This window comes from Pleurodeles waltl, chromosome 9 (assembly GCF_031143425.1).
Source record: "Pleurodeles waltl isolate 20211129_DDA chromosome 9, aPleWal1.hap1.20221129, whole genome shotgun sequence".
Taxonomy (NCBI): Eukaryota; Metazoa; Chordata; class Amphibia; order Caudata; family Salamandridae; genus Pleurodeles; species Pleurodeles waltl.
In genome coordinates this window covers 569,914,842-569,940,179 of record NC_090448.1, presented here as the reverse complement: position 1 = coordinate 569,940,179, position 25,338 = coordinate 569,914,842, and the positions used below count along the sequence as shown (strand labels likewise).

The following is a 25,338-nucleotide window of genomic DNA, read 5'->3' as shown; positions in this document are numbered from 1 at the left end:
TTCCTTAGGACAAACTACACCTTGTTTTGGGGATTTTGCAGCAGCCAACCAAGTCTGCAAAGAACAACTGCTGGTTTATTGGACCTGAAGACATGAAAAGGAAGGGGACCAAGTCCAGAAGTCGAAAGAAGGAGCCACTGCCAACCCAGAAGATGGTGCAAAAGAAGAGTCCCAAGTTAGTAGAAGACTGCAGAAATGCACCATAGGAAGATGCCAGCGGGTTCTTGCATGATGCAAAAGATGTCCCACGTTGTGAAGATTGTTGCAGATGAGGTTTCGTGTTGTAAGGTGCCAACAAGCCTTGGCTACAGCAAAAGTAAGTTTTTCATCAAAATGGCGCTGCATGGACCCAGGAGGGACCTGGGGGCCTCAACTCTGTATGAGGAGGAAGAGAGGGCTCTCAGCACTTTATAGAGCCCTCAGGATGCCAGTCAGCACCACCAGAAGCCACAGGATCTGGGTTCAAAGGAGGTGCAAAATACAGTTGATGCACCACAACAAAAGAAGGTCCCACGCCACTGGAGAACAACTCAGCAAGTTCAGCATCACAGGGTGGGGTGCTGGGGCCCTGGGCCATGCTGTGCATGAAGGAATTTCGCAAAGAGTGCACAGAGGCTTCAGGAGGCAAAGAAGACATAATACACAGGGGTACCATTGTTCTCAGGGAAGGCAAGGTCTTACCTTCTCCAAATTGTGTCAGCAGGACCTCAGGACAGTCTATGTCGATGATGTCCACCTCTGTGTCCTTAGGAGCATGCTCATTGACGTGAGAGGAGTCCTAGGGTACCGGTCATCGCCTTGGAAGGTGCCTGCTTAGAGCAGGGGAGCGACTCCGTCACTCCACTGGAGATTTCTTCGGTCCTTCTGGTGCAAGATGAAGACAGGGAGTCCCCAGAGCATGCACACTGTGGAAATAGTTGCAGTTGCTGACTTGGAGCTGAGGTTGCTGAAGAAAAGGGTCTCTTGTAGACACTTTGTTGCAGTTACAGAATTTCTTGGAGCAGGCTGCGGTTGATCTGAGGTCAGAGGATGCTGAAGTTGTTGCAGAGGATTCCTGAAGGAAACATACAAGCAGAATCTGAAGAGAACCCACAGGAGAGACCCTAAATAGCCATGAGAGGGGGATTGGCTTCCTTTTCAGGCATGGACCTATCAGTAGGAGTCTCTGACGTCACCTGCTGGCACTGGCCACTCAGGGCCCTCCAGCTTGCCACCACACCTTGCAAAGCAAGATGGCTGAAGTCTGGGACTCACTGGAGGCGCTCTGGGCACCACCCCTGGGGCGGTGATGGACGGGGGAGTGGTCACTCCTCTTTCCTTTGTCCAGTTTCCCACCAGAGCAGGGGAGACGGGGTCCCTGAACCAGTGTAGACTGGTTTATGCAAGGAGGGCACCATCTGTGCCCTTCAAAGCATTTCCAGAGGCTGGGGGAGGCTACCACTTCCCAGCCTGTAACACCTATTTCCAAAGGGAGAGGGTGTAACACCCTGCTCTCAGAGGAAATGCTTTTTTCTGCCTTCCTGGGACTGGGCTGCCCAGACCCCAGGAGGGCAGAACACTGCCTGTGAGGTTGCAGCAGCTGTAGCTGCAGTGCAAGCTTCAGAGAGCTGGTTTGGCAGTACTGGGGGTCCATGGTGGAGCCCCCAGGATGCATGGAATAGGCTCCCCAATACCAGATTTGGAATGGGGGGACACTTCCATGATCTTAGACATGTTACATGTCCATATTTGGAGTTACCATTTTGAAGCTACATATAGGTATTGACCTATATGTAGTGCACGCATGTAATGGTGTCCCCGCACTCACGAAGTCTGGGGAAATGACCCTGAACTATGTGGGGGCACCTTTGCTAGTGCAAGGGTGCCCTCACACTTAATAACTTTGCACCTAACCTTCAGCAAGTGACGGTTAGACATATAGGTGACATATAAGTTACTTAAGTGCAGTGAAAATGGCTGTGAAATAGTGTGTGCACTATTTCACGCAGGCTGCAATGGCAGTCCTGTGTAAGGGTTTGTCTGAGCTCCTTTTGGGTGGCAAAAGAAATGCTGCAGCCCATATGGATCTCCTGGAACCCCAATGCCCTGGGTATCTAGGTACCATATACTAACCACTTATAGGAGGGGGTCCAGTGTGCCAATTGAAATTGGTAAATGGAGTCAGTGGCCTACAGTGACAAATGTAAAAGCAGAGAGAGCATAAGCACTGAGTTTCTGGTTAGCAGAGCCTCAGTGACACAGTTAGGCTCTACACAGACATACAAATTAGGCCACAAAGTATGAACCCCCGGGTCCAGGCTAGCAGGGTCCCAGTGAGACAGTCAAAACATACTGACATATAGGTTTTTATCTATGAGTACTGGGGTCCTGGCTAGCAGGATCCCAGTGACACAGTAAAAGCACACTGACACACTCACAACAGGCCAAAAGTGGGGGTAACCATGCTAGAAAAAGGCTACTTTCTCACACCTAGGAACTATGCTTGATCGTTAAGTGATGTATAGTTCAACCATGTCCCATGTCTCCTTTATCAATGACCACTAGAGGCACCCTAAAACCAACATTTATTGGTCAGACAAAATTGATATCACTTCTGAGGGAGTGGCCTTTTGGACGTTTTATAAGATTCTCAAATGCATGGATCAAACACAATGAGGAGACAATCCAAATATTGCATTCTAAGGAAAGAGGGGTATACTTACCAATATATCACAGCACAGTGCAGCAAGTCACCTTGCTGCACTGTGCTGGGTGATAGGGAAAGGGCAGGAATGCTCCGTACTTAACATTTTATGGCACATGCCTGTCATTTCCCAGCACAGTGTGCTGCCTAGTGCCAATGTAGGCACCCTTCCACCATGGTGTAAGAGTGCTTGTGTTTTAAGCAGGATTGTTTTGTGCAGGAAGAGACACCTTCCTGCACAAAAACAATCCTCTGAGGCATAATGCAGCACACAGAAAGAGGAAGTAACAAGGAGTTGGGTGGCATAGAATGTTGATTTATTCACAGGACTACCAGTTATGATAAATTTGGAAATGAGTAAAAATCCATGGGTGAATGTGTGGGAACACCCACGCTCCACCCATGGAGCATCTTTGCAAGGCAGAGAAATGCAATGAAGCAATTTGTGCTGCATTGCTTTACTCTAGATTTGTCATGTCAGGCAGGCCACTCAAGGTGATAAATTTGATAAATGTGCCTTAAAAGTTAATCTGCCTTAAGAGCTGCGTCATTCTTGAACCACAATGAGTGGTGCAAGAGTGATGTAACTCCTTGACAAATATGGCCCTACGTGCTTATTACTTTTTAGAAAAGGTATTCAAGATATGTATGGCTAAGTAGATTTACAACTGGTTCACTTCATATTCAGACCACATATGTTTTGTCTAATATAAGAACAATTAGTCTTGTAAAGTTTAAAGACAGCCCATTAACTTAAATCAAGTAATTCAAGACTTAGGGGCCTGATTTAAAATTTGGTGGACATGCTACTCTGTCACAAATGTAACGGATACCCCGTTCACCTTATTACAAACATATTATGTCTGACAACATTTGTAATAGGAGAACAAGTTATCCGTCATGTTGTGACAGAGTAACCTGACAGCCAAAATGAAAATCATGCCCTTAATGTACAAAAAGAACTAGCCATGCAAAGGTAGCTTCCCTTAGAGAAAAGCAGGCTGAGAGGGTTGTTCTGTACCCTCTCGGAGTACATACATAATTTCAGAAGTTTTATGATGACCAGGTCATCAGATGGGAACAGTTGTGGACTACTGTTCAACAGATTTGGTGGATACATATTTCCACAATGATTTCAATCCACACCCCTACCACCATGGAGTCACCAACACCCTTCATCCACAACCCTGCCCTGACCATCACCATCTGCCTGACCCCAAGTCCTCGACCTACTTTAGCTGTTGCACACTTACCCCACTGATACGAAAGTAGCTATAACTCACGGAATAAGGTAGATATAACTCACGCCACCACCAAGCAGTTTTTTCTTCACTATTTTGACTTCTAATGTTTAATTGATATTTTTATTGATGGTATAAAAATGTTCATGAGTGCTGTAATATCTGTGGTAATTAACAGTGCATGGCGAGGGTTCAGCTTATAGTTACCTTCAGCCGCAAGTTAAAGTTACTTCAAATAACTCTAACTATAACTGCTAAATTTCTCTGGTTTTGTGTGAGTAAATTCAGAACCTAACTATAACGTCCTTGTAACCTTTGGATTTTTTAGTGAATTTCTAAGGTTTTTTAAATTCCATTTCCTAACTATAACATCCCTGTAACCTTTGTTTTTGTTCAGTGAATGTCTGTGTTTATTTGGGTGTGGGGTCCATGCAGCCCCCCTCCCCAGGCCGATTTAGGCCCAGGTGACCCCATTCCCTTGGGGCCTGACCATCTCTGCTGGGTGCCCCCTCGGGCAATTTCCGCCAAATCTGGTGTAATTCCGTTCAGTGGTTCTGGATGTAGCCGTGTTCAAAACTCTTAAGTGAATTAACATGGGAAACTCAGGCGCATATTTATACTTTTGTTAGCACTGCATTTGCGCCACTTTTTAACGCAATAGTGGCACAAACTTACAAAATATGCTTTTTAACGCAATAGCGGCGCAAACTTACAAAATACAGTTGTATTTTGTAAGTTTGCGCTGCTTTTGTGTTAAAAAGCGGTGCAAATGCGGCGCTAACAAAAGTATAAATATGGGCCTCACTTTTTTGACCCTTCCCTTTTTCTCGGCCCCCACTTAATGGATCTCTCTGAAACGTTTTCTGTGCAACAAGAATCTCACAGGCACACTTTTTGGGAAAATTTTGAAGATTCGTCAAATGGTGCCAAAGATATAGCACATCAAAAAATGCTTTTTCTATGGAAACATGGTCCTCATTATAACTACCTACTGGCCACCACCAGTAAGATATATATGTATTACCTAGTGGCGGACGCCGCTAGGTAGTTATATTTTGGACCTAGTTTCTATAGAAAAAGCACTTTTTTACTTGCCTATATCTTTGGGGCCGGTTGAGAAATCTTCACAAAATTTCCCAAAAAATATGATGCTCACGACAGCTGTTGTCTGGAAAGTTTCAGAGTGATCTGTCAAGCAGGGGCCGAGGAAAAGGAGGGGTCCCAAAATGTGTGTTCTCAACTTTAATTTCCATAGTGATTTTGAACAGGAATAGCGGCCGAACCGCTGGACGGATTGACACTAAATTTAGCAGAAAGCCAGCACTTGATCCAGAAAGTGAGACCTTTTTGTGATTTGGTGCAAGTCCGTTCAGTACCTTTTGAGATATTAAAGAAAACTGACATTTGCAAGTATAGGGACGCGGATCATCCGTGGATCCTCCTTGGATCCTCCTCGGATTTCTGAATCCACATGGCAACAGCAATGTCGTGATTTGCTGGCCACAACCTGAGAGGAAAGTTACATCTACCATTTTGTTCTTGGTTCTCAGCGGGGAAAACAACAATATAAAGTGATAGAAGGAGTCAGAATAGAGGTACCGTGACCCCATGGGACTAATAGAAGGGTCTATGAGGGACTCCTCATGGGCCAGAAATTGACCCAAAACCTTTTTTGTTACCATGCGAGGAGCTACAGATCCACCCTGGATCCTCACAGATTAGGGTAGATTCGGGGATGATTCAGGGATCCAGACCCCAATTTATAATAAAACATAGACTCAATCAGAGATCCACACACCTACTCACACACTTATTCACACATCCACTTACACACTCATACAGCCACTCATACCCATACAACAACTCACACACCCACTCACAGATCCACAAAACCACTCACGCCCACTCACAGATTCACTCAGCCACTCACACACTCAAACATTTACACATCCACACACCCATTCAAACACCCATACAGCCACACACACATCCACTCACACACCCATGAAGCCACTCACACACACCAGCTCACTGACCCTCAAAACCACTCACATACCCACTCACAGACCCATAGAGCTTTCACACACTCACTCACATACCCACACAACCAGTCACACAGGCCCTCATACACCAATAGAGCCTCTCACACACCCATTCACAGACCCACAAAACACTCGCACAGACACACACACCTACTCTCACAGCCACTCTCCCACTCACTCACAGACCTAAACAGCCAGTCACACATGCACTCACACACCAACCACACATTCACACACACCCACCCACCCACACAACCACTCAGACACCCACTCACACACTCACTCACACCCTTGGACATCCAGGTTGCACAGACATTATAGTAAGGAAATAGTGTTAAAAACCATAGAAATTCACTGAAAGAACAAAGGTTACAGGGACATTATAGTTAGGAAATAAAATGTTAAAAAAACTTAAAAATTCACTGAAAAAGCCAAAGGTTACAGAGATGCTATAGTTAAGCTCGGATTTCACTTATACAAAACTACTGAAATCCAGCAGTTATAGTTAGAGTTATTTCAACTAACTATAACTTGCAGCCTAAGGTAGCTATAACTCGTGCCCCCATTATGCAGAGTTTTTTCTTCAATAATTTGACTTCTAATTTTTAATTTATGTTTTTATTGACGTTATAAAAGTTATCATGAGTGCTGTAATATCTAGGGAAATTAGCAGTGCATAGCAAGGGCATGTGTTATAGTTACCTTAGGACGCGAGCTATGGTTACTTGAAATAACTATAACTATAACTGCTGGATTTCAATGGTTTATACGAGTAAAATCTGAGCCTAACTATAACGTCCTTGTAACCTTTGTTTGTTCAGTGAATATATATAAATATCAACCTTTTAAGGCATGGGCAAAGTGGACAATTGCCCAGGGCCCCACCTTTCAAGGGGCCCCTTGAGAAGGTTACCATTTTATTTATCTAGCTCACCTCTATATTTTCCCACATCTCAGCCTCTCTCCTCTCTACCTACCTCTACCTCTAAGTTGCTCTCTCTTTGACCAGTGGCATCTTAAGGATTATTGTGGGCCCTCGAAAGACATATTTCGATTGCTATGTGTAAACCCCATTTCTGAATGTTTTTATCATCATGAGGACTACGATTAGCATAATATAGGCGGAGAAGTTACACACAGGGGGCCACAAAAAATGTCTGGCCCAGGACCCAAAATATCCTTAAGACAACACTGACTCTCTCTCCCCACACATAAGCCACTCCTACACACTATACAATAAACCCTGGTAGTTGGAGTGCCTTTTTGTAGGTCCAAGGCCCATGGCCTTCAAAATCTGCCCTACCATTGCTGCAGCCCTCGAGGAATATGCCCAATGGGTTAAATGGCCAAACCGGCCCCAATCGCCCCACAGCCCGGTCCATGCATGACGGTTTTTGTATCTCGCCTCTGTTCCCACCACAGCATCAGCCTGGCCCAAGAGACACTGCACCTCCTGCAGGCTCACCTTCTCCCTGAGTCTGTTGCCCTACCCCGACTTGTGGATTATGGCACTATCAAGCCCCTATACAGAATGAAGAAAGAACAAGAAAATGAATCGCAGTACATTGGATTAACATTTCTTTTAGTTTAAAATCTCACAGGTACACTGGCCCAGGCTTAAGGGTGCATTGGGAAGTTCCTGAATGTACAATCAAGCCAGGGACAGTCATTGACCCTTTCTTCTCCAAATTAAATCAACTACTGTTAAGAGATCAACAGGCAACAGTAGAATCTTGTTTTTTCTTCAACTTACAATTCAACTAACATCTTAGACCAGAGGCTCTAATTAAGTTCTGTTTCCTCATGTAAAAAGTAATTTTCAATCATTTGACCTAGTCACCATCCCAGAACGACATCAATTTATTCTTTACCTGCATTCTTGCCTAGTGGAGGCTAGGAGCAAAAGGAACTTGCCGTCACGCAAAATAAGAGCCAGGCAGTTTTCTCTCTGTGTCCCCATCGGCAGCTTTGGCATGTCGTTGATTTCCTTCCCATCCAGGATTGCGCTGCAGTTGGTGTGCAGAGAGATTTCCAGATCCGGTGGTGATTGGGTGTCCCGGCAAATCTGCAGGCTACCCTCTACCGAGAGGTACAGAAACTTCTCTTTCCATTGCTTAAAGACAAGCCCTCCTGTAAACAAATCAATACATTGTCTGTGAAGCATGTTTTCAGTAGGCAAGCGACTATAACCCCATTTCACAATTTATTTTGTAACATAGTTATAGACCCTGATTCTAAGTGATCCAGAAAACTTTACTCCCATACAAAATCCTCTATGTGCAGAGGTCAGAATTATGAGTTGAGTGAATTGTTACACATCCAGTAATATTACTGGAGGTGATAGACTCTGCTTCCTCCAGATAAATCAAAGCAGGCTAAACCTGCCGGAATTTAGCAGGGAAAAAAGTTTGGACATGCAGATGTTGGTGCAGTAAACATTAAAATCTGCATGTAAGCCCTATTTGTAAGGCAACACTTGTATTCTGTGTTATCTATCGCAGGTGATAAATTTCGGCACTCATATGCTCCTCAGCACAATCAGGCTTTAATGTTTCTTCGTTCAATTCATAATTTGTTGGACAGTATGGGGCTTATTTACGAGCCCCTAGTGCATCCTACGTGCCGCATTAGCATAATTTGTTTTATGCTAATGTGGCCCAACGAGGAAAAAATCATTGTGCCAGATTTAGAAAGTGGTGCAATGCATGCATTGCGCCCCTTTTTAACCCTTTGCGCTACATTATGCCTGTGCCAGGCATAATGTATACAAAGAGGGCGTTCCCACGTTAGGGGGGAGAAAAAAATGCAAGAAAGAAATCTAAGAGAGTTCTTTGCATCATTTTTTAGGCACTTTTAATGCCTGCTCAGAGCAGGCATCAAAAGGAGGCACCCCATTGTTTTCAATGGGTTTCAATGGACTTTGCAGGCTTAGAGTCAACATTTATGATGCTAGTCCTGCAAAGCTCCGAACTACCATAAAAAATGTTGACAATAGTTTACCTAACTATTGCCATGGTGCCTCGTATCTTAGATACAGAGCACACATGATGGCATTAGGGGGACGCATGGAAAGTGGCTCTGCCCTGGGTGCAGCACCACTTTCCTTAAATGAGACCCTAAATGTGTTAAAACACATACATATGCATAAAAACATCTCTGAGCATATAAATATTGATAACATCACAATGAAATACATACAACCTGTTTACAAATTGCAATTGACAATAACCCCCAATTTCATTGCTTATTACAGTAGCCTATTTTATGAATTTCGCAATCCAAAACAAATAAACTGAGAATTTAAATGCACAAGATGTAAAAACAGGGCTACCGCTCCCTAAAGTCGCCAAAACCAGTAAAAAAAATCCTTTTCTTGGGGTGGTATGAAACTGCAGAAACAGAACGTACATAGCGGTTTGAATGGACACATCACAATGGACACATGGGCACAAAGGGAGTTTGTTTCCTATGCCTACAAAACTAATACCAGCTAGTAGCACACCTACTCTAGAATTGGGTGTCTGCTTCATATCATAAGCAGCTGGGATCCAGTATAATAAGTAGTACCTAGTTACAGCACATTGTTTACTAGGGAAATATGCTCTAACTGAGGAATTCAATAACTATTAAATCCAGATCAGCCTTTAAGGTATCATAAAACACAGTTTGAATACAGGGTATATCACAAGGCCTCAAACAGAGAGAGTAGTCGTCCAAATCATTAAAGTCTAGAGGCCTGATTCAGATCTTGATGTTGTTACTGCCAAGCTGCGTCAGTGGCGGACCCAAAAAGACTGTTAAGTCAATGGTGTTCCTCCTTCCATATTTAGATGTTACTGCTCTGCAAGCAGTTGACTGGCGACGGATTGCTGACGGTAGGAGACGGTGGAAAGACCCAATGGACTTCGTAGAATGGCAGTGGCTATGGAATCAAGGTAAGTGATGCACACACACCATACCTTATGTCTCATCATACACTACACAACACAACACATTCACACCCTCATTCATTACAATTCTAACACAACACAACCTGTACATGTTGAAAACACACAATGACATACATCTGTGACACAACATACACACAGTTGACACTGCACTCACATATGACACAACCACAACAACCAACACAACTACACACTCAGCCACACAAACACATTCACACACAAGCATAACTACACACATCATGACAACGGGGGTGTGGCCAGGACTCACATGGAGTAAGCAGCGAGTTTAGGGAGCTCCGGGACCCGGGGCCGCTTACCCACGTCCTTGACCCATCCTGAACCTGATTTAAGTAGGGAATATGCTGCCGATTCCCCCGAGATCTGGGGAACCCGATAGGAGCCACCAGAGTTGATACTATGACCCTAAACTAACTATTTTACTCTCAGCTCGCGGTGCATCCAAAATAGCGGCCGCCTCCGGAGAGCGAGAATTAGCAGTGACGTTTTTAGATGGCACACCCTGAGAACAACGGGGACCATCAGGCGCAGGAATCGGACGGGAGAGGAAGCTGTGGAGCTCCCGGAGAGGGGCACAGGAGCTCCGGGGTGTAAACTCAGCGCCTAGGAGGGCAGAGGTGACCGAACGAAGCCACAGGTGAGTGCTGACCGGAGAGTTATCCAACACAGATTGCTACTCGTCAACCCAGTCGAGCAGAGCCCCGGGCATCCAGCGAGACAAGAGCGGTGCTGCCTTGCGGAACCTGGCAGACAGTGAGAGACCATTGGGCGCAACGGAAAGTGAGCATTCCAGACGACTTGGCCGGTAGGAGCGAGATGTATCGGTAGGGCCAGGGGTTGTTGCAGATTAGCGTATTCAGGAAGATACTAACCCCTGGGCCCACGTTAAGCAAACAACACATGCGATCCTACTAAAAAGTCCCTTACCATACAGGACCAGTGAGCCCAATAATCGGACCAGTAGCTAAGACATAAACACAGCACATGAGATGCAGCTAAGGGCCCTTGGGGGAGACAGCACAAAATGAATGAGAAGGGCTCGCAGACTCCCAGTAGTACAGTGATGCGACCTACTAACTAAAACTGAACATTGGTTCTTTTCATGGAGCTGCAAAACTAAATCACCTTATAAGCCGGACTTACAGTAGGGGAGCGAGCACTGGGAAAACAAGCCTTGCCATACAATGGGGAAGACCCTAAAGAAAAGAGAAGGCGACATGGGAGTACTCCTACGCCCCAGACCGCGCGCAGGAAGCACAGACCCGATCACAATAATGTTCCAGAGGCAGAAAACATTGAACCGACTCTCCAAGATGTGCTTCAAGCCATAGCGGTGTCCCGAACAGCATTGGAAGTCAAGATTGACACACTAAGCATAGATCTGGGCCTCTTGCGGGATGACCATAAGAGGTTGGCGGAAAGAGTCACGACAACAGAACGAGACCCGGCAGAAGCAATCCCCAACCTGACGCTAGCAAACAACAGGATGAATGTAATAGACAACCGGGTCAAAGCGCTGGAGAGTAGAGGACACATAAAACAGGGCGACACGCAATAACATCAGAATCATAGGGATCCCGGAAAAGAGTAAAGGCCCTAATATGGTGGAAATCCTGGAGAAGTGGATTTGGACGATTGTTGCCCCGGAGGGGCTGTCCACATTCTTTGCCCTGCGGAGCGCTCACTGAGTGCCCAGCAGAAGGCCACCTCCGGGGGCTCCCCCGAGACCAGTAATAGTGAGATTTCTCCACTTCTGAGACAGAGATCACATACTGCGTCAAGCACGGCAGCAAGGTATGCTGACAATCTAGAATAGTAAAGTATCCACCTTCCCAGATTTCACCCGAGACGTGCAATGATGACGAGCAGACTATAACTCGCAAACTTCGTGACCTGGAGATCCCTTATTCAATGCTGTTTCAGGCTAGACTCCGAGTGGTCACCCCGACTGGCACAGAATTCTTTTCCACACCGGAAGATACTTGGTCTTGGTTGGAAATCTCAAACAGCAACAGACCCGACTTACAACTCGCAACATAACAAGAAACAAAGGCGTCCTAGATTGAGAAGGCAACAGGTAAGACGTAGAAATGACCCACCTAACCCAGATGAAGTACAAAAAGAAAGACGACGTGTGGTGGAAGCAGTGGCAATGCAGAGTGAAGGAACTAGGAGATCGAACATGGCTTTGTCCTCGAGCTCACAGAAAGAAGATGACCATTCGGATTCTGATAACAAGACTGCGACCTCTACTCAATCAAGTGTTATCCTACCTATGATTACCCCTGAAACAGCAGATAAAATAATCTGAATAAGAAGTACTGGTACAGATTGCCCACACCGCCGTTAAACAGAGTCATTGAGCAGAAACTCCATATCATGAGATGGCTTGGAGGGCGAAACGCATCTCAAGGTCGACAACCTACATGAGAAACTTTTACCTTACACTACCCGCTACATTGGTGGATGGTGGGGAGGGGCAGGCTCGGAGGAATGCTGGGCTTCCGACTGAGGGGAACTGAGCACACCACCTCCACAACTGCTGTGGGCCACACAGCGGAGACTATGATCATGTTTGAAATACTGTTGTTGTTTGAAAGTTTAGGTGAATACATTATTTCCTTTGTCCTGGGGAAAGGGAGTTGGGAAACCAGTTGTTCAGTTATACTACAAAATACGCTGTGCTGCCTGAGCAAGATGCATATTTTTAGATCAAGGGGAGACTACTATACGTCTGATGAGTGGTGCATTGAACTTGAAATTTCTCACATGGAATGTTAGGGGTATGCGCTCTATGGCCAAGCGTCACAAGGTATTCTCCTTTATTGCTCGACAGGGAATCCATATAGCGATGCTCCAGGAGACACATTTAGATGTTAAAGAAAGTCAGGCTCTCCAAAAGCGCTGGAGGGGTCGAGTCTTCTGCACCACCTACTCGGCCGGTGATTTGGATTACAGCAGGGGTGCCTTACCAACATACGTCAGCCTTCACTGATCCACTGGGTCGATACACTGTGATCTCAGGAAAACTAGATGGTAGGGAGATAACACTGGGAAGTATATATGGCCCCACCCTAGATCAAAGAGCCGTCTGACCTCCCTGTCAACAAAGCTGACCAGACACCTAACGGGGCCGATAGTCTTGGGTGGGGACTTCAACTGCATAGCAGATGTAAGACTGGATAAATCACACACCCCTTTGCCCTCTTCCCCAACCATTCGAATGGCTCACTCATACCGGATATGGCAACAAAACTGGGGATTAGTAGACACTTGGCATGTCCAACACGCAATGGACTGAGACTATTCATATTACTCTCCCATGCACGATTTACACGTCAGATTAGATTATTTTCTTTCCTCACCAGAGATACATAGACTAGCACATTCAAGCGAATACCTTACTCGCATACTTTCAGACCACAATCCTCTTCCCCTCACCCTGAATTGGACCCGAGCAAAGACACCAATACCTATTTGGCAGCTTCAACCTTCTATGTTAGAAGATGAGGCCCTTTAGCACACCATTGGTCTGGCAATAGACACTTACTTCGAAACTAACAAGGGATCGACCACTTCCACATTGGTAGAGTGGGACACGTTCAAGACGGTCATCAGAGGAAAATGTCTCTCTGCGGCAGCCGAGGAGAGACATGCGCTGCTGCGTGACATAGAGGAGGCTGAAAGCCACCAGAGAGAGTTGGAGCGACAATGCCCCAAAACTCCAGACTTGCGAGCATCGCTTGCATCAGCACGTGAAAACACCATATTAGCAACTGACAGGCTACGTTGTTTCGACTATAGAGCCTTCCTGGCACGAACACACATGGAGGGTGACCGTGTGAGTTCACTACGGGCATGGCTGGCGAACCCGGCAAAGAGGGACTCGATAATAGACGAACTCACACAACCCGGAGGTGTCTGTATTGACTCCCAATCGTCTATTAATTACGAATTTCAGAAATATCACGCAGATCTGCACACTAGCAAGATACATCCCCCCTGAGGAAATACGGGCCTTCTTACAATATTTACCACTCCCTGAGGTGTCGGCCTTGGATGTGACGAAGCTGGACGCACCAATCACAGTGACAGAAGTGATAGAAGCAATAATTTCTATGGCACATAATAAAACACCTGGCCCAGACGGGCTTCCAATAGAATTTTACTCAACCTATTTATCCAAACTGGGACCTAGACTAGTGGCGGTTTTTGAGGCGGCAGCTGAGAGCTGGACATTACCTATGTCTGCTCGAGAAGCCTTGATAATACCGCTCTTAAAACTGGGGAAGGCGCCGATGGACGTGGCTTCTTACCACCCATTGTCGATGCTCGCAATAGACTATAAGATACTGAGTAAAATATTAGCGCTTCGACTCATGCAACATATGCCACATTTAATACACGCAGATCAGGCTGGATTTATTCCAGGACGCCAAACAGCACAGAAAATACGCTGCCTCCTAGCCTTAATACAGGGTGATGGATATGATAAAAGTAGGGCAGCAGTCTTCGCCATTGATTTTGAAAAAGCGTTTGACAGTCTGGAGTGGCGATCCCTTTATGAGGTCCTCCGCAAGTTTGGGGTGGGAAACCATTTTATAGCCTGGACAAAACTACTGTATTCTAGGCCGACGGCTAGAGTCCGAACAGGCACCACCATCTCTGACAGCTATAGAGTGGCGATGGGAACTAGACAGGGCTGCCCCCTTTCCCTAGGGCTATCACTCTGGCGGATCAGACCCATCATATAGCATTATACGCAGATGACCTCCTGCTCTTCCTGAAGGATACGGAGAGTGATCTGCAGAGTGCTCAGGTGCTGCTAAAAGACTTTGATGTTTTGTCTGGGATGAGAGTGAATTTGCAGAAATCCAGTCTCTTTCCGACTGAGGAAGGGAGGAACCGTCCCCCGAATATAGGAGAATTACAATGGGAACTCAGATGTCTAAAATATTTAGGGGTCCACGTATACCATGATTGCCAGAACCTGTTTGACGGTAATAATCAGCGGGCGCTGAGGGGTATTAAGGGCTCAATGGGGTTTTGGGCTACACTGCCCATTTCGGTTGCGGCAGTGTGGCACTTCTGAAGGTGATAACCCTCCCTAGACTATTATATTTTTTCGGACCCTGTCAGTATGGATCGCAGAGAGTTTCTTTAAAGACCCGAACTCTCTGATAACGGGATTTATCTGGGGGACAGGCAGGAGGAGACTAGCACTTACAGTGATGAGGCGGGCTACTGACGAGGGAGGTTTGGCTGTCCCGGATTTTGAGGCTTATTACTTAGCAGGCCAACTGCGCTGGCTGACCAGATGGATGGCAGACCGTATGACGCCCGGACACGAAATATTACCCATTACCCCCGAACTGCCCTCATTGGCTAGAGTCATTTTAGGCCTCGACCCACCTGTGCCTCCTAGATCCCAGGCACTAGAAGTAATCCATAAATGTTGGAGACAACACCTACATAAGACAAAGTGTCCCAGGCCCTATGCCCCAGAGACGCTGATGCGGTGCCTATTAATATTTCCACATAAGGGTGACTGGGGTGGAATAAAGAATTGGGAGAGGGCAAGAGCCACCACCCTGGACACCTTGTACGAGGCAGACTCCCTGTTGCCCTTCGAGGACTTTCGGAGTCGATATCAGTTTCCAGCAGGGAACTTCCTGCTTCACAGAGCAATTACAAATACGATGAGTAAACACTGGAACACCGGCAATTCGGAACCACCTATCTCGGAGATAACACAATATCTTGTTAGCACAACAGGGACAAATAGAGCAGTGACCTACTTTTACAGAAAAATAAGAACCACACTGACACTCCCACTAACAGCCCTTAAACAAAAATGGGAAACGGATCTGGGGGTCGCCATAGAGTACATAGACTGGGAGGAAATACTGACTTGGATCCCGAGGGCCTCTAGGAATGCTTGATTTAAATTGATTAACACATATATCCTACATAGAGCATATCTGACCCCTGGCAGAATCAAGAGGCACTTCAGGGCCCTGGGAACTACATGCAACCAGATGCCAGAAGGAGGGCGCTGAATTTATACATATGTTCTGGGTCTGCCCAACCCTACGGAAGTACTGATGCGAGATAACACACTTTCTTTCCGACATTATTGACGGAGAAGTGCCTGACACCCCAGACACTGCTTGCCAGGAGGATATCAACACCAACCCAAACATAAATACACTAATCAGTTCCAAGATTTAGCCCTAGTTTTGGCCAAAAGAGAGATTGCAATGATGTGGAAAGCAGCAGCAGGACCACGCGTACAAACATGGAGAAGGGAAGTCCTTAAGTGGGCTAGAACTGAAGAGACGATTAGGCACTGGGCGGCGCGGAAGGGCCAAGGCCCCATGGAAAGGGCCAGGGCTTGGAGCACTCTGGTGAATGACTGGGTACAGCAAGGAGAGGAAGTACTGGACGCCGGACTGCTTTGAAGGACTACTGACCTGGCAGTGCAGCCTCCCGACACTACACACTTTATAGGAAAGCAATAATACACTCAGACAGGGACATACTGACCATATACATGAATGGAACATATAACCTGTCACCCCACAAGGAGCTACAGTCTCCTAGGCATTTACTGATAATCAGCACTAACCAGGCACTCAAGCGGCAATTAGGAAGGATATGGGGGAGGGGGGAGGTTTGATTCCCTTGGGGAGTGGAATACATTATAGCAGCAGGCGGAAGGCTTCATATACTATTACTCGTCACTGGCCTTACCTTAATTGGAAATTCATGTACAGTTTGCGATTTCTTGGTAGTTGCGGTTGTCACTCCAGATGATGACTAGAACATCTAACGATTAGATACACTACATTCAAACTGCTGTAATTTACCATTGTTGCCTCTAAATGCCCTCCCTGGGAGGAAATGTTTTGTATTTCGAATTCTCTATTGCAGATCAAAAACCAATAAAAAGATTTGGAAAAAAAAAGAAAAAAATACACACATCATGACAACCCCCACACAACAACACTGACCTGTCACATGGCCACACAACATATACAACAACATCGATCTCACATACAAGTGACACACATGAGACACAACCACATCACCCACTCCAGCTCCCTCCACCTCAACCAGCCAATCCACACTCACTCAGTCATAGACGTGCTGACTCACATACACCACAGATAGCACAAACCTACCTGTACAGGTCCCCTTGCAATGCATACAAATGGACACCATTGTCCACTGTGAGTGTACCATCATTGTGGTGCCAGCAGTCATTTGGCAATGAATGTTGACACCACAATGACAGTTCTGTATGTGAGTGATATGCATGTTGTGCCAGTGTGTCCCCAGCCATGTGTGACATAATTGTATCCCCAACATATGCATGTCACTGTGAGTTAAAATAATCACTGTGACATTGTAGGAGGCTGGACTGGCTTGTAGTGAGTACCAAGGGGTACTTGCACCTTGCACCAGGCCCAGTTATCCCTTATTAGTGTATAGGGTGTCTAGCAGCTTAGGCTGATAGATAATGGTAGCTTAGCAAAGCAGCTCAGGCTGAACTAGGAGACGTGTGAAGCTACTACAGTACCACCTAGTGTCATATGCACAATATCATAAGAAAACACAATACACAGTTATACTAAAAATAAAGGTACTTTATTTTTATGACAATATGCCAAAGTATCTTAGAGTGTACCCTCAGTAAGAGGATAGGAAATATACACAAGATATATGTACACAATAGCAAAAATATGCAGTATAGTCTTAGAAAACAGTGCAAACAATGTATAGTTACAATAGGATGCAATGGGGAAACATAGGGATAGGGGCAACACAAACCATATACTCCAAAAGTGGAATGTGAACCACGAATGGACCCCAAACCTATGTGACCTTGTAGAGGGTCGCTGGGACTATTAGAAAATAGTGAGAGTTAGAAAAATAACCCTCCCCAAGACCCTGAAAAGTGAGTGCAAAGTGCACCAAAGTTCCCCTAAGGACAAAATAGTCGTGTTAGAGGGAGAATGCAAGGAAAACACAAATCAGCAATGCAACAACGATGGATTCCTGTCTGAAGGTACCTGTGGAACAAGGGGACCAAGTCCAAAAGTCACAAGCAGCTCGGAGATGGGCAGATGCCCAAGAAATGCCAGCGGTTGGTGCAAAGAAGCTCTTACTAGGCTGAAGAACTGTGAATACTGCAGGAACGACAAGGGCTAGAGACTTCCCCTTTGGAGGATGGATCCCCCACGCCTTGGAGAGTCGTGCAGAAGTGTTTTCCCGCCGGATGGACGCCAACAAGCCTTGCTACACGCAAATCGTGCGTTTGGCGTTTTTGGACGCTGCTGGGGCCCAGGAGGGACCAGGAGGTCGCAAATTGGACCTGCAGAGAGAGGGGACGTCGAGCAAGACAAAGAGCCCTCACTGAAGCAGGTAGCACCCGGAGAAGTGCCAGAAACAGGCACTACGAGGATGCGTGAAACGGTGCTCGCCGAAGTTGCACAAAGGAGTCCCACGTCGCCGGAGACCAACTTAGAAAGTCGTGCAATGCAGGTTAGAGTGCCGTGGACCCAGGCTTGGCTGTGCACAAAGGATTTCCGCCGGAAGTGCACAGGGGCCGGAGAAGCTTGCAAAGTCGCGGTTCCCAGCAATGCAGCCCAGCGAGGTGAGGCAAGGACTTACCTCCACCAAACTTGGGCTGAAGAGTCACTGGACTGTGGGGGTCACTTGGACGGTGTCGCTGGATTCGAGGGACCTCGCTCGTCGTGCTGAGAGGAGACCCAAGGGACCGGAGATGCAGCTTTTTGGTGCCTGCGGTTGCAGGGGGAAGATTCCGTCGACCCACGGGAGATTTCTTCGGAGCTTCTGGTGCAGAGAGGAGGCAGACTACCCCCACAGCATGCACAAGCAGGAAAACAGTCGAGAAGGCGGCAGGATCAGCGTTACAGAGTTGCAGTAGTCGTCTTTGCTACTATGTTGCAGGTTTGCAGGCTTCCAGCGCGGTCAGCGGTCGATTCCTTATCAGAAGGTGAAGAGGGAGATGCAGAGGAACTCGGCTGAGCTCATGCATTCGTTATCTAAAGTTTCCCCAGAGACAGAGACCCTAAATAGCCAGAAAAGAGGGTTTGGCTACCTAGGAGAGAGGAAAGGCTACTAACACCTGAAGGAGCCTATCACAAGGAGTCTCTGACGTCACCTGGTGGCACTGGCCACTCAGAGCAGTCCAGTGTGCCAGCAGCACCTCTGTTTCCAAGATGGCAGAGGTCTGGAGCACACTGGAGGAGCTCTGGACACCTCCCAGGGGAGGTGCAGGTCAGGGGAGTGGTCACTCCCCTTTCCTTTGTCCAGTTTCGCGCCAGAGCAGGGGCTAAGGGGTCCCTGAACCGGTGTAGACTGGCTTATGCAGAATTGGGCACCTCTGTGCCCAACAAAGCATTTCCAGAGGCTGGGGGAGGCTACTCCTCCCCTGCCTTCACACCATTTTCCAAAGGGAGAGGGTGTCACACCCTCTCTCAGAGGAAGTTCTTTGTTCTGCCATCCTGGGCCAGGCCTGGCTGGACCCCAGGAGGGCAGATGCCTGTCTGAGGGGTTGGCAGCAGCAGCAGCTGCAGAGAAACCCCAGGAAGGGCAGTCTGGCAGTACCAGGGTCTGTGCTACAGACCACTGGGATCATGGAATTGTACCAACAATGCCAGGATGGCATAGAGGGGGCAATTCCATGATCATAGACATGTTACATGGCCATATTCGGAGTTACCATGGTGAAGCTACATATAGGTAGTGACCTATATGTAGTGCACGCGTGTAATGGTGTTCCCGCACTCACAAAGTTCAGTGAATTGGCTCTGAACAATGTGGGGGCACCTTGGCTAGTGCCAGGGTGCCCTCACACTAAGTAACTTTGCACCTAACCTTTACCAGGTAAAGGTTAGACATATAGGTGACTTATAAGTTACTTAAGTGCAGTGTAAAATGGCTGTGAAATAACGTGGACGTTATTTCACTCAGGCTGCAGTGGCAGGCCTGTGTAAGAATTGTCAGAGCTCCCTATGGGTGGCAAAAGAAATGCTGCAGCCCATAGGGATCTCCTGGAACCCCAATACCCTGGGTACCTCAGTACCATATACTAGGGGATTATAAGGGTGTTCCAGTAAGCCAATGTAAATTTGTAAAAATGGTCACTAGCCTGTCAGTGACAATTTGGAAAGCAATGAGAGAGCATAACCACTGAGGTTCTGATTAGCAGAGCCTCAGTGAGACAGTTAGTCACTACACAGGTAACACATACAGGCACACTTATGAGCACTGGGGCCCTGGGTTACCAGGGTCCCAGTGACACATACAACTAAAACAACATATATACAGTGAAAAATGGGGGTAACATGCTAGGCAAGATGGTACTTTCCTACAGACATGAATGCGCCTGCAGTGGTCCCAACCTCCCATGCAGTGCCCTCCCACCGTACCATGGCAATATGGCGGCCGTATCTTCGAGTCCGACAATCGTGCTGTCGTGTTTTCTCCATCGGACAGTAGTGTCAGTGATGGCAGGTGTTGTCCGGCTGTGTTCGGTTGAAGACAGAGTTGGAATGGTGAAAAAAGATAGGTTTTCAGGCCTCCCCCCAATCCACCAACTCAGAAGTGGAGGTTGGACTCCCACTTTATTCTTGGCGGTAAGGCACATCCAAATCTGCAGGGTGGGAAGAATGGCTGGGGTCATGTTGGCATCCACTGTTCCCCCTCCCACCTCGATGCAGGCAGTGTTTCTTGGCAGCGGCAGTGTTTCAAATGCGGACTTTCAGTTCTGGGACTGCCAACATCTAAATATGGTGGGTGGACCATTATAGCGGCGGACAGGTTTTCATTCAAAAAGTCAGAGGTAGGACTGTTACTGCCAACATCTAAATCAGGCCCCAAAACACTTGACAGTTTGACAGATACAGGTTTACAAAGGGATTCTCTAACACTCCCAGATTTCAAGATAACTTGTACATGGCAGAAGGATTAACCCATAAAGACATCCACAATGCCATAGGGGCTCCCTGATCTAACCTCTGAAAAAGGCAAGAAATGTGCTCATGACAAACAAAATTAGATATAGATGAAGAGAACCCAAGCAGAATTTTGTAACAGAATTTTTTTCCAAGAGCAGTTACAGATATGTTACCCCAAATACCTGCCTTAGTCTGGACAGCAGGAACAGTTTGTGCTCTGTATATTGTTTAAATTAAGAAAATAAGTAGTCACCAATGTCCTATTTCAAAACCAAAAAAGTTACAAATTAGATTTGCTGGCATGTTGCAAATTATTTCTGTGGATTTATTCAGCTCAGTTTTGAGCTGAACGCCACACTCACGTACAGAAAAAGACTACCCTTTCCAAGTGTAAATTGTTAGGAAATGGCTCCCTGTTGCAGTTACCCCCCACTTTTTGCCTGACACTGATGCTGACTTGACTGAGAAGTGTGCTGGGACCCTGCTAACCAGGCCCCAGCACCAGTGTTCTTTCACCTAAAATGTACCATTGTCTCCACCATTGGCACAACCCTGGCACCCAGGTAAGTCCCTTGTAACTGGTACCCCTAGTACCAAGGGCCCTGATGCCAGGGAAGGTCACTTTGAAATAGTACATACTGAGCCAACTTCCGACATTGGTGGATCAGCGGTGGGGTACAAGACTTTGCATTTGCTGGACTACTCAGCCAATACCTGATCACACGACTAAATTCCAAAAATTTTCATTAGAAACTGATTTTTGAAATTTGAGCTATTTTTCTAAATTTTTAAAGTCCTGCTAGGGCCTTGTGTTAGTCCCTGTTAGCATTTCTTTTAGAGTTTAAACGTTTTGTAAAAGTTTGAATTAAGTACTAGACATAGTTTTAGATTCTTAAAAAGTATTCCAACTTTTAGAAACATAGGCCCTCATTCCAACCCTGGCGGTCTATGACCGCCATTGTGGATGTCGCCGGAAGCACCGCCAACATGGCGGGAACGGGTGTCGTGGGGCCCCTGGGGGCCCCTGCACTGCCCATGCCACTGGCATGGACAGTGCAGGGGCCCCCTAACAGGGCCCCAGCATGATTTTCACTGTCTGCATAGCAGACAGTGAAAATCGCGACGGGTGCAACTGCACCCGTCGCACCCCTGCAACACCGCCGGCTCCATTCGGAGCCGGCTTCAATGTTGCAGGGCCTTTCCCGCTGGGCCGGCGGCTGCTCCCTTGGCAGGCGCCCACCGGCCCAGCGGGAAAGTCTGAATGGTCCCCGCGGTCTTCTGACCGCAGAGCGGTCATTTGATGGGGTAAGTTTGGCGGGCGGCAACCGCCGCCCGCCAAACTTGGAATGACCCCCATAATGTCTAATGCAGAAGAGATTGCGATGGAACTCAACCTCACCCCTTGCCTGCATCTTAGGATGTCAGAGTTAAGGTCTCTCTGCAAAATCAAAAAGATTAAAACTGGTTCAAACCCTACCAAAGTACAGCTCCAGGAGCTTTTGTCAGAGTTTGCTAAAAAACAACCCCTCTGATGACCCTAGCGACATGGAGGATTTCCCCCCTACAGTCCTAGATAGGGAGCCCAGGGTCTCTCAAACCCTGACTCCAAATGTGATAGTCAGAGATGCTGCTTCTCTCACAGGAGAGTTCAGCAACTCTGGAAGCATTGAGGGCAACCTCAATGAAGATGACATCCTGTTAGCCAGGATGGTCAAAAGATTGGCTTTAGAGAGACAGCTCCTAGTCATAGAAAGGGAAAGAAAAGAGATGGGCCTAGGTCCAATCAATGGTGGCAGAAACATAAATAGGGTCAGAGATTCTCCTGACATGTTGAAAATCCCTAAAGGGATTGTAACTAAATATAAAGATGGTGATGACATCACCAAATGGTTCACAGCTTTAGAGAGGGCTTGTGCAACCAGAAAAGTAAACAGATCTCACTGGGGAGCTCTCCTTTGGGAAATGTTCACTGGAAAGTGTAGGGATAGACTCCTCACACTCTCTGGTAAAGATGCAGAATCCTATGACCTCATGAAGGCTACCCTGATTGAGGGCTTTGGATTCTCCACTGAGGAGTACAGGATTAGGTTCAGGGAGGCTCAAAAATCCTCGAGCCAGACCTGGGTTGATTTTGTAGACTACTCAGTGAAAACACTGGAAGGTTGGGTAACTGGACATGAAGTGCATGTCTATGTTGTTCTTTATAATTTGTTTATGAAAGAACACATTTTAAGTAACTGCTTCAATTAAAAGTTGCATCAGTATCTGGTAGACCTAGGTCCAATTTCTCCCCAAGAATTGGGAAAGAAAGCAGACCACTGGGTCAAGACTAGGCTAACCAAAACTTCCACTGGGGGTGACCAAAAGAAAGGGGTTACAAAGCCTCCCCATGAGAAAGTGGTTGACACTAGAAACAAAGAAAAAGAGTCCTAGGCCCCCAAAAACCAGACCAGGTGGGTGGGCCCCAAGACACAATCCTAAACAAAGATGGGTACCAGGGTAAGAACTGGGATGCCACTAAAGCATGGTGCCAAAACTGTAGACAGACAGAGCACCACACCAAGGACACTTCTTGTCCCAAAAACAAACCCCCTAGCAAAATCCCAGGGGTGACCGGTGTAGCCATTGGGGATGACTCCTCAGATGAGGAGATCTTCATAGCCTTCAACTGGAAAAAGGGCCCAACAGGTGAGTTGGAGATTCCAGAGGGACGTAGACACTTCCACCACCTACTGGTGAATGGAATCCCAGCCACTGCCCTAAGAGACACCTGTGCCAGTCACACTATTGTGCATGACAGGCTAGTGTTCTCAAACCAGTACATCCCAGGTGAGACTGCCAGAGTAAGAGTTAGCTCAGACAGGGTCACTAATAGGCCTGTGGCTTTTCTGTCCATAGAAGTGGGTGGGACTTTTAGCTGGAGAAGGGTGGTAGTCAGTACAGACCTCCCCCTTGATTGTCTCCTTGGAAATGACTACCCAGAGGTTAGTCAGAGCCCAAGAGAGGAACTGGTCCAGTGCCAGTCCTCTCCCAAGGATTTTGGAGGTGCTACCCCTGCAGTAACTGCAAGTAGGCCCCAAAAGGAAAAGAAAGGAAAACAGAGTAGGAAAGGTGGACAACCTTTAGCCAAGGTTCTAGCAAGCCAAGAGGATTCTGCTCCAGTAGGGGAAAACCCCCCACTTTTTGCCTGATACTGATTCTGACTTGAATGAGAAGTGTGCTGGGACCCTGTTAACCAGGCTCCAGCACCAGTGCTCTTTCACCTAAAATGTACCATTGTCTACACCATTGGCACAACCCTGGCCCCCAGGTAAGTCCCTTGTAACTGGTACCCCAGGTACGAAGGGCCCTGATGCCAGGGAAGGTCACTAATGGCTGCAGCATGTCTTATGCCACACTAGGGACCCCTCACTCAGCACAGACACACTGCTTGCCAGCTTGTGTGTGCTGGTGGGGAGAAAATGACTAAGTCGACATGGCACTCTCCTCAGGGTGCCATGCCAACCTCCCACTGGCTGTGGCATAGGTAAGTCACCCCTCTAGCAGGCCTTACAGCCCTAAGGCAGGGTGCACTATACCACAAGTGAGGGCATAGGTGCATGAGCACTATGCCCCTAAAGTGTCTAAGCAAAACCTTAGACATTATAAGTTCAGGGTAGCCATAAGAGTATATGGTCTGGGAGTCTGTCAAAAACGAACTCCACAGCTCCATAATGGCTACACTGAATACTGGGAAGTTTGGTATCAAACTTCTCAGAATAATAAACCCACACTGATGCCATTGTTGGATTTATTAAAAAATGCACACAGAGGGCATCTTAGAGTTGCCCCCTGTATTTTACCCAATTGTTCAGTGCAGGACTGACTGGTCTGTGCCAGCCTGCTGCTGAGAGACGAGTTTCTGACCCCATGTGGTGAGTGCCTTTGTGCTCTCTGAGGACAGAAACAAAAGCCTGCTCTGGGTGGAGGTGCTTCACACCTCCCCCTGCAGGAACTGTAACTCCTAGCAGTGAGCCTCAAAGGCTCAGGCTTCATGTTACAATGCCCCAGGGCATTCCAGCTAGTGGAGATGCCCGCCCCCTGGACACAACCCCCACTTTTGGCAGCAAGTCCAGGGGAGATAATGAGAAAAACAAGGAGGAGTCACTGGCCAGTCAGGACAGCCCCTAAGGTGTCATGAGCTGAGGTGACTCTGACTTTTAGAAATCCTCCATCTTGCAGATGGAGGATTCCCCCAATAGGGATAGGGATGTGCCCCCCTCCCCTCAGGGAGGAGGCACAAAGAGGGTGCAGCCATCCTCAGGGCTAGTAGCCATTAGCTACTACCCCCCCAGACCTAAACACACCCCTAAATCGAGTATTTAGGGGCTCCCAGAACACAGCAAGCTAGATTCCTGCAACCTAAGATGAAGAAGGACT

General features: G+C 47.1%; 1 protein-coding gene across 1 annotated transcript in view; it reads right to left on the bottom strand.

Moving 5' to 3' along the window:
* Positions 1-25,338, bottom strand: part of LOC138259670 (pleckstrin homology domain-containing family B member 1-like) — a 276,644-nt gene that overhangs the window by 111,289 nt on the left and 140,017 nt on the right. The window contains exon 2 of the mRNA XM_069207543.1: positions 7,838-8,096. Coding sequence (XP_069063644.1) covers positions 7,838-8,096 — 259 coding nt within the window. The remainder of the gene's footprint in view (positions 1-7,837; positions 8,097-25,338) is intronic.